The sequence below is a fragment of the Cervus canadensis genome, chromosome 13 (genome assembly GCF_019320065.1).
Source record: "Cervus canadensis isolate Bull #8, Minnesota chromosome 13, ASM1932006v1, whole genome shotgun sequence".
NCBI lineage: Eukaryota > Metazoa > Chordata > Mammalia > Artiodactyla > Cervidae > Cervus > Cervus canadensis.
Window position 1 is genome coordinate 72,433,001 of NC_057398.1, and position 10,663 is coordinate 72,443,663.

At 42.7% G+C, this 10,663-nt stretch overlaps 1 protein-coding gene across 2 annotated transcripts; it reads right to left on the bottom strand.

Moving 5' to 3' along the window:
* Positions 1-387: 387 nt before the first annotated feature.
* DYRK3 (dual specificity tyrosine phosphorylation regulated kinase 3) lies at positions 388-10,142 on the bottom strand. 2 transcript variants are annotated; one of them, XM_043485852.1, is made up of 3 exons: positions 9,873-10,142; positions 7,723-7,834; positions 388-2,196 (listed from the first exon to the last, which is right to left on the bottom strand). In XM_043485852.1, exons 1-3 carry the CDS (start codon positions 9,947-9,949, stop codon positions 622-624), a joined length of 1,764 nt encoding a protein of 587 aa, XP_043341787.1. In that variant the 5' UTR covers positions 9,950-10,142; the 3' UTR covers positions 388-621. The 2 variants fall into 2 exon arrangements, with proteins under 2 accessions (XP_043341787.1, XP_043341788.1); XM_043485853.1 differs by having other exon boundaries at positions 9,835-9,957.
* Between the last annotated feature and the right edge of the window lie 521 nt (positions 10,143-10,663).

The following is a 10,663-nucleotide window of genomic DNA, read 5'->3' on the forward strand; positions in this document are numbered from 1 at the left end:
ATGTCTGTAAAATGCTTTCAGTGCCCAGGAAACTAATCAGCAGCAAAACAATGACAATATAAAATAGAAACACCACCCATCACAGAAATGAAGTGAGCCACTTGGAAGCAGACTTCTCCAGGAGACCTCACATTCTACCGTGAGCCCTTCCCTCTGGCAGGAGCCCACAGGACAGCGGGCTGGGACAAGAGGTCTCGCTTTGGCTCTCACCTGTAACTACAGCTATGTCCCAGATTAACCCTCTGGAACAGACGCTGAGGGAGTCTAGAAGTTAATGATCAGGATATACTTTCTGGCATACCTTCTACCTTGAGAGAAAGAGATTTAAACCAACCAAATTTAATACGGAAGTTGATGCATGCCTGCCAATAATAACAAAAGATGCACTGACCTATAAAAAGTCTTTTAATATATATTCCAGGATGGCCAATACAAGCTGGTTAGGTAATCTAGCCCTTGTGAAGAGTTCTTTTAACAGTCATATAAAAATGCTTTGCCTTATTAAAAAAAAAATCTACATTGACAAAAAACACATCCACCAATGGGCTTTTTTTCCATTTTCAGGTTTGCAAGATAATTAAAAATACATATATATGCATCTCTTGAGCACATCGCTATCCATTAGTTAATCAGTTTTGGCAATACACTGCACAGAGGTATACCACCATTGGTTTCTGACATTAAGTTAGCTTTAAGCTTATTGGCTATTCCTACAACTGGAGGCAACTTGGAACCCAGTCCCTGGAAAGCATTTGCAGGATTTACTACCCGTTTGCCTGACACCTTTTCAATGGTGAGAGGTCTGGGAACAGATTTGCTAATCCAAGGGTGTCTTAATGCTTGAGCCGGGGTCAGGCGGGCAGAGGGGTCCCACTGGAGGCATCTTTTCAGAAACTCTATAAATAAGTAGTCCTCACACCCTTTCAGCGCTGTCCCCCAATCTTTGCTGCCTGGGGGACCCCGCTTCTTACCCCTCCGCGAACGACCTCCCACAAGCACTGCCCTCCCATCGGCCTGAGTGGTCACAGAACAGTAGCGAGGCAGGCCCTTGGAGTTAATAAAGTACTTGGCACGTTTGGACTGTTCCAGAAGTTTTGCTGGTGGCATCCCCAGAAGCTCCATCATACAGGCTAGCTGGTCTCCTTCATCCTCTCCAGGGAAGAGCGGCTGTCCTGTCAGAAGCTCTGCGAGGATGCAGCCAAAACTCCATATGTCGATGGGTGTGCTGTAGCGGCTTCCCAGGATTATCTCCGGAGCTCTGTAGAACCGAGACTGGATGTAGGTGTACAGCTTCTGGTACTCGAAACAGCTGGAGCCAAAGTCAATGACCTTGGTCGCACTGCGCCCATGCTGTTTCAGGAGAATGTTCTCTGGCTTTAGGTCACAGTGAATGATCTTGTTTTTGTGGAGCGCATCCAAGGATTGCAAGATGGATTGAGCAAACTTGCGAACTAACTGGATGCTAAAGCCCTGGAACTTGTTTTTTTTAATGAGCTCATAAAGGTCTATGCTCAGCAATTCAAAGGCCATGCAAACATGGTTCCGGAATGTGAAACTTTCTAGCATGTGAATAACGTTCATACTACCAGTTTTATCCTGCTTTTTAAGATGTTCCAAAATCCGGATCTCCTCGGCTGCTTGGCGATGGAAGCGCTTTTCATTGCGTACCATCTTCAGGGCTACGTACTGCCGAAGTTTGTGATCATAGACCCGGGCTACCTGCCCAAAACTGCCCTTGCCAATAATTTTCAGCACCTCATATCGATAAGCCAGATGGTCTCGAGGCACGTGAATATAGGACCCATCTGCATCGTCATACCCACTGTTATTAGGACCACCAATAACTCCATGTCTTTTTTTGGCATTTGGACCCACAAAGTAAATTTCTGGATAATTGACAATTTCCAGCTTCTCATAAGCAGTGAGGTGATGTTTATATTGCTTCAGGGCCTGTTCTGGAGTCAGAGGCACCATTTTAGATGCTTTGGATGAACTGCTGGATTTCACTGTATTCAAACTATCTGAACTTTTACCCTGAGAAGCGGAGGGAGAGCATTTTTCAGAGTCGTTGATACCATCTGACTGAAGGTTGTCGGCCCTTCCATTGCCAAATTCTTGAAATAGCTGTTCTACCTTCATCTCACCTCCATTCAGGAAGCGTTGAGTAGGATCTCTTGTTAAATGCTCAGTGGTGATCTATGGCAAAGAGAAATGAATCTGTTAAAGTCACTAAAAACAGTGGAAGGATGGAAGAATCCTCCCCTGGACTGAACAAAACATGTCCAGTTGTGTAGTTAAAAGACCCAAAAGTGAGATGAGAAAAGCAGGCATCCCTAGAAACCTATGCTATGCTAATCTTCAGACTCCGTGACTGTTAAGGGCACCCCAACTCCCTACATATGTCTTGCTTTGTTCCAGACAAGATGGTCATCTTACCATACCCTAAACATGCTAGATTCCTTCTAACAGGTGTGTCTTCCTACTGAGGATCTTTCCACCGCATCCACTTGAATCCTACACTCTGTCAAAGGCTGATTCTCCTCCTCTCTCTCTCCTACTCAGGGCCACTCCAAGCCCGCACTGTGGGTCCACTCACGTCTCAACTGTAGCTTTTCCATCTACCATATAATCCGGCACCTGATTATACATATACTGTCCTACACTGTTCACACCTGTTTCCAAGTATCTTCCCAAATCTTAAGGGCACGTATCAGGAGCAAAACAATGCATGTTACAGTGTTCTGTAAACAATAAAGGGACAGAGGCAGGATGTGAAGCCAGCGCTTCTGACTCAGTCAGAACGTTAATACAACTTGGCACCAGCTTCTCCTGGTGTCTGTTCTAACTCTCCAGTAAGGCCTGAGTGCTGATCGTGGTCTGGAATCAACCAAGGCCTCATCATCCACTCCAGGGTCCCCAAATAAATTATTCCATCTTCCTACCTCCCTTCACTCAATCACAAAAGTTCTAATCCAGAGAAGACTCCTGAGATCATGGAGGCCAATTCTTTCTGTATCTGATGAGGAACAGTAAGAATCCAAGGCCCCTGTGGAAAGGGGCCTCTCCTAAAGAAAGATAGCCTCTTTCTTTCCTTCTCTCTCTCCCAGGCTCACAGACACATACACCACTCTTCCTCAGCAAGAGCCTACACGACAGAGGCACACAACTCTTTACTTGATTTTGCATCACCTTTTTCTGCAAAGAACAGTAAGCCACAGAAGAAAACTCTACTTATTGAATATCTCTGAAATAAGATTCTTTGAAAATAGATGGAGAAAAAGGGCAAAAAACCAAACACCAAAAAAAAAGAGAAAAATGTAAGAAGGTGCTAAGAAGAAGAAAAGGGAAAAAAATGCTAAATCCACTGTTCAAAAAAAAAAAAATTCCAGGACAGTTCCAAGAACAATTTTTTTTAATGGATCTGAAGAACTGCACCTCTGATGTGTCTGAGAGCCTCTATGATCATTTCAGGGGAGCTCTGAGCTATAGTCATGATCTCTTAAAATATGACACAAATTATAAGGTAATGATCCAAAGTGCCCAAATATTTAAAAAACAGAATTTTAACAAGACCTAAATAAACAACACCTAATCTATCATCTATATAAATAAAAATATAAATAAAAACAAAAAAGGGATGAAAAAAATTGTCAGCATATCTAGACAGACCCTAATTTAGTTACAAAAGCAGGATATTAGTTCCTGCCTGTTCCTGTCCTATAATCAATTTAAACATTTATAGAGTACTACAGTTACAAAAATGAGGCATTGCACCATCTTACATATAAGCAAAGCAGCCAGTACAACTATAGCCATACTTTGGAGACATTGGGTTTCTAAATAAAGAGGTAAGACAGGGACCAGGAGAGATCTCTGATACCAAAACAGAGAATGATCACTAGTCAAGAAGTGCTAAAATATAAATATAAAGCAACATTTTTCTTTTTCTTTTTTTATTAGTTGGAGGCTAATTACTTTACAATATTGTAGTGGTTTTTGCATACATTGACATGAATCAGCCATGGATTAACATTTTTCTTATCATCAGTTAAATCAAATAATTATTCCTGTTTTTAAGGATGTTCAATACTACTATAAAAGTAAATACTCAATTGTAGTGAACAATTGAGATTTCCAAAAAACATGTGATCTCAAGGCTCTACAATCTATTAGGAGACATGCTTTGCTGAACTAAAGAATTATAACTGTTTGATTTTAGCTAGATATACACAACAAAACCGAACATTTGCATGCATCTCAACCAGTTTTCCTTAACATTTTTATTATCTAACCTAAACGCATCTAAATATTTACTCTAAAGTCTTGGGGACACATTCTTAAAAAATATGAAGTCAGAGGCCTTGGCTGGGATGGCCACACTGCTCAAAAACTGTTGGTCACAGGACAGGTAAAACCTTTAGCCCGGTTTCTTAGCCTGGATTTCTCCATCTGTAAAATGTGGATAATACCACCTTGTAGTATGTTAGGAGAATCAATTAATGATATATGTGAAAGACCTTCGCAAATGATAAAACAGGTTAAAAATACTGGTAACAATTAGGGAAAATTCTCAGCACAGTAAGGTTTAAACTCTGATACACCCTCCCTTCCCCGTCTAGCTTATCTTTTCTCTCTGTGGTGCCTTCCTCTGTGGCTCCAGACTCCCCCTCCACCAGATGTCTGGCATTAAATATGCCTTCTGCTCCAAGAAGGGCTTCTTGATTGGGCTTCTCTTAGGATGCATGGAAACACTTCACCCACTTTCTCCCCCACATAAAACCTGCTTGCAACTTGCTATACAATTTAATGTGCTACCACCTCTCCAGAGCTATTTGAACTTTAATAGAAGATTAATGTCTCAACCCAAAGGAATAATTGTCTAGGAACTCGACAAGCTGGTAGGAAAGCTATCTGTGGTCCAGGGTCCATCCCTGGGTACTTCACCTAACTCTGCCTACAAGGAAGGCTGCCCTGGCTCTCCAGGTCTTCACTTCTGTTTGTGATCAAGAGAGGGTCTCAGGTACAGAACATTAATAAGAACAGATATACAACAGAAAATTAACTGCCACAAAACTATTACAATAAGATTAAGGATGTCATTTGGATTTGCTGACTCGTGGTTTTTCCTTAAAATGAGCCTAAATCTCTCTCTCTGCAATTTAAGTCTTACTTTGCTCTCTGGACTTGCACAGGAGTATCCAAATTTCCACGCTAAAGCTCTTCAGATACCTAAAAGGGTTGTTCTACCCCACTGTTTTTCTGTAGACTCATCATCCCCATCGCAACCTCCACCTCACACGGCTTGTGATCCCACGTTCTCACCACAGGCTGCACTTTGTGCAAGCGTGGCACCCAGAACAGAACCCAACACTTCAGGTCTAGGCCCCCATGGATTGTCAAGTTCTGAATCTCCAATGCATCTGAAGAATTCCAGGAAGGAATTTTTCCACACAGGGAGGGGTTCTTTTCTTAGCTTTCTTTCCTTTCTTGTAAATAACTCAAATACTGGCCTGAATCAATTATGTATCAAATCTGCTGTGCTATAAATAAAAATCTTTCTTTCATTGTTCTAGAAGAATCTACAATTCCACACACATGTTAAAGTAGTTATAGAACACCACCCTCTCACTCTCAACCCTAAATCTCTGCAACACAAAGCTAACCTATTAAAAGCCTAGGAGCAGATGATTTATCATTTACAATGAGAATGTAAGGCATCTCGGATAAACAACGAAGCTAAAAGCCTTTGTGAAATGAGCAGTAGGGTCCTGGAGTCATGGCATAAAGAGCTACAAGTGTCACTAAGAGGTCCAAAGCAGTGTAAAAAAAAAGGTTTATTTCTTTTGAAATGTATTTATTTACTTCTGGCTGAGCTGGGTCTCTGTTGCTCTGTGTGGGCTTCTCTCGTTGCAGAGCGTGGGCTCCTGGCTACTGGCTCAGAAGTCGTGGTACACGGGCTTCATTGCTCCACCGCATGTACGATCTTCCTGGACCAGGGATTGAACCTGTGTTGCCTGCACTGGCACGCGGATTTTTTAACTGCTAGTCCACCAGGGAAGCCCTCAAAAGTACTTTTTCAGCAAAGTTTGCAAAGACACCATTGGGTTAGAACATAAAACCTTGTGTTTCCAAAATTGTATTATTGTGAGTATCATAGAGTAAAAAAAATTCATTTTGATCCTGAAACATTAGTAGGCAATTTAATTGCTCTACTAGACAGCTTCCCTGGTGGCTCAGATGGTAAAGAGTCTGCCTGCAATGCAAGAGACCTGGGTTTGATCCCTGGGTCAGGAAGATCCCCTGAAGAAGGAAATAGCAATCCACTCCAGTGTTCCTGCCTGGAAAATCCCATGGATGGAAGAGCCTGGTGGGCTACACCCCATGGGGTTGCAAAGAGTCGGACATGACTAAGCAACTAACACACAGACAGTGATTAGCACTGACAACTAACAGCCAGTGCTGACGTTAAAATGGCCTATTATCTATATTCAATTATCATCTCCAAATTCTCTAGCGTTCTTTCCAAAATAATGTATATTAAAAGTAATTATGCAATTTTATTTTAAAAATATTTATAAATTATACATAATTTGTATCAATTAATAAATGTTTAGCTCTTAATTTAAAAAATTAGTTAAAATGTATTTTAAGTCACATGATGACCAACTGCAAAAGTTTCCTATAGAGATATGCTAATGGTCAGTAAGTAACCAAGAAATCCGATCGTCAACACAAGAACTACATATATGGTTCTGGAGTTTTCAGAAGTTTTTATATATTATAAAAATAAGCTGGCAGAGAATGGAAAGGAAACTTATTGCAATCCAGAAAGGAGATTAAAAATAGGGTTACTGGCCTTCCAGATATATTTAGCCCATATTCTGTAATATTACTAGCCTTGAAAGCAGTGAAAAGGTTGATTTTTAGTGGCAAAGCTGACAAACAGCTGGGAAAGACTATGAAAAATGCAAGCAGTTCTTTATATAGAAATAATTTTAGGTCTTAAACAGAAATATGAAGGAGAATTATTGATAAATTAGTCAGCTCAATTATTCAATTTGTTCATTAGATGACACACAGCAAATTTTAAAACCACAGGATAGCTTCTCCCTGTCATGGAACTTGTCCAAACCCCACTCTCCCTATCACTCTATGTGTGCCGAGGGAATAAGAATTAGTTTTTTTTATTACCTTAATAAAATGGTGTCAAAAGCTAAATGCCTGCAAGCTCCAAAATGAATAAATGCATCAAAACCAAACTGTACTGTTCAAGTTTTATTTATGATCTATAAAATGGTTCTCTTAAGCATACTAATAAGCTAGGACTGCATTTCTACCTTGCAGAAAAAAACATACCTCTAAGTTCAGAGATATTTTCTGTTCCTTGTTTTTGTTAAAATGAGCCATCATAATACACTCTATATATTTATCATTCTATTAAAAAGAATAACCATTATCTAGACAAAAGTAGCATGCTATTTTTTCCCCTTATTTATCCCAGTGATTGGAAGGAATAAATAAATGGATTCCAAATCAAAATCACTCTGAAAAGCTAAACTTGGACCTCAGAACCTGTTATTTCAAACTCAAGAGAAACCAAAAAGAAACAAAAAAAGAGCCTGGGTTAACCAGTGAGCTATAACTGTACCTTGATCATTCAAAGTAGCACTTTCTCCTTTCAGGAGGACCATTAAAGCTCAAAGAATTACTTCATTTACTTACATTTAGTCTTCTGGGTAGAGGTGGTTCAGAAGGATTGCAGAGTACATTTGAACAGGGTGGGCATTTGGTTTCATCTATCATCATGAAGGTATCATAGACACCATCCCCCAATCTAGTTGAAAGGATTACAGATAAAATCTGTCAGTAACTAAAGTAAATAAGTTTGTATTTCCAAAACACCTTGTCTTTTAACTACTTCTTATCTTCTACAAAGAATAATTAATACAAACAAATGTCCACTCTGTATATACACTACCATACGTACAATAGCTAGCTAGTGGGAAACTGCAGTATGTATATAGCACAGGGAGCTCAGATGGGTGCTCTGTGATGACCTAGAGGGGCAGGGGAGGTACAAGGAAGGCTCAACTGGGAGGGGATATATGTGCAACCTGTGGCTGATCCACACTGTTGTACCGCAGAAACTAACACAACATTGTAAAGCACATTATATCCCAATAAAAATGATTATGGTGGGGGAAAAAAAAGGTTCACTTTGAATTTTGGCACTGAACACAAACTACAGAGGTATTTTGCAAAGGAAGAGAGGAAATCCAACTTTTCTCTTTTTGTACCTAAAGAAATAAAAGTATTTCTAGGTTTGTATTTTGAAACAGTTAAAATAATTCTTACTTTCTGAATGTTGTTAAGGATAGGGACTATCAAAGGATTTCATTTAACTTACTACTCGAAAACGAAGACTAGTTTAAATACGGAAGCCTAAAAGCTAACTAGAACAAACAAGACGGAGGACTGTATTTCAAAGTCGGAGACATGGATTTTAATTTCAGCTCTAAAACTGGCTACACCAGCTCCCTCTCTGAGCCATTTTCTACACAGTTGTAAAGGGAAGAATAGTTCCAGTCTACACCTTTCTGGGTCTTATAAGCAAGAAATAAAAGGCCTTCTTAGGGCTGTCTTCTCTTTACCTACCCACTTAACATCTATCTAATTTGTAGAAAAATACAGTGAATTCTACAGCAAATACTAAAGAAATTATCTAAATCACAAGCATTTCATGTCTTTAACCACTTAGTTTTCCAGTGGATGGTGGAAGCTAAATGCCAAGTGATTACAGATTATTTCTCTGTACTTTAAAACTGTGCCTCCACCACTGGAAGGGAACACAAAAGACAGAGAGGATTTCTTTAATCCACAAGATGGCCCTGAATAATGTATTGCCACCAAGAACACGGACTTCCCAGTAACACACATTAGCACTTCACTGTATCATTTTTACAAGATATACTATGAATGCAATGATAATGATCCAGCGGCCAGGGAAGAATTTTTTTTTTTAATCTTTAAAAGCACGCTGCAATAAGTCAGTGGCTTGTAAAAACTGTTTTTCAGAATCAGTTCTAGAGTTTTCTTAATCAATGTGTTATAGAAATACAAAGAGTTTTTTAAAAGCTCAAAAAACAAACCCTAACAACCCACTACAAATATTTTTAGAATGTTCTCTTTTTAAAAAACAGTCACGTTCTGATAGAATTATGTCTTTAACGGGAACTGCTTCACTGACAAGAACCAAAAATTCTGGATGCGACTGATTCTTTGCTAACAGCAGGAATAAAACAAACACAATGGGACAGACGTCCACATTTACAGGGAAAGACAGATGGAAGACCTACAAGATTTCCCATAAAGAGCCAAAGGAAGTGTCCATGCAAATGAAGTGGGGAGCGGGGAGGGGTCCCTTCTATTAAGGTGTAAAATACAATGCAAGGTGGAAAAACTCTCCAAACAGGATCCACAGAAAAGCCCTACCGAGGAGAGCCCCACACCTGCACCCCGAGGCCAGACCACACCCCTCACGGCAAAGTCCTCGGTTATCCCTGTTCATCCTCCCCAGTTTGCTAAGAAGCCCCTACAAAAGTCCCAGCTCCTTGGACTTCTTGACCGTACATCCCCGATCGAGGGCTTCAGAGAGAACCCCAGGGTGGGAATTATTTCCCTAGCCTCCTCCCCCACTGGGCTGGGGAGGAGGGCAGCGGATGGAGAAGAAGGCGGCGGGCCAGACCCCTTCCCTAACCCTCCCGCTGGGGGTTCGCTCAGCCTCCAGCCCGCCCATCCCCGCCCCGCTCCCCGCCGGCCAGCGCCAGCGCTCACCGGGGCGCCCCAGCCCGTTACGCCCGCGGCGCCGTTACCTCCGCTGCTGCGGCGGGAGTGCGGCCCCCGGCGGCCCCTCATCCTTCCGCCCGGGCCCGCGAGCCGTGCCGCCCATCCCGCAGCTCGGGACCCCGCTGGGGGGAGGGGCGGCGGTTGGAGAGGCGGGCGGGCGGGCGGCGTCCACCTGCGCCCGGGCGGCTGCCTTCCGGGCCGCGACGCTGCCCCGGGAACTCGCGTCTGGACACTGGCGCTCCGCGCGCGTTCGCTCGGGACTGGCCCGGGTCGGGAAGAGCGAGAAGAGCAGCTAGGAAGGGAGGCGGGAGGGGGAGCGGCGCGGTCGCCTAGCAACCGCGGCACGCCCCGGGAAACGCCTCTGCGCAAGTACGCGGTGACGCACGGGGGCGGGGCCGAGCGTCCCCCGCCTCGGGACACGCCTCCGGGAAGCGCCTGGGGAGAGACCCCAGGAGATGGGGAGTAGGAGGCGGCCTTCCGTGCGGCGGAGGACCTCTGGCAGCAGTCTGAGGGCTGGGGACCCGGGCTGTGTAGGGAGAAAGGCCCTGACGGAGGGTTTGTAAAGTAACCGCCCTCGCTTTCCGACGTGCCGCTGGCTCCTCATGGCCGTCTATCCCTTAACACGTTTCAGCTTGGAGTTCTAAAACCTCCCTTGAATATGAATTTTAAAAGAATGGGGAAAAAAAGGGGGGTAATTTGTCAGACTGAGGGGCACTGAGGGGGCATCCCTTCGGAGGGTAGTAAGTTAACAAAGGAAAGCAGTATTAATAAACGCATTTTGTCTGTGACACTACCGGCGCGACAAACGCTTTCATTT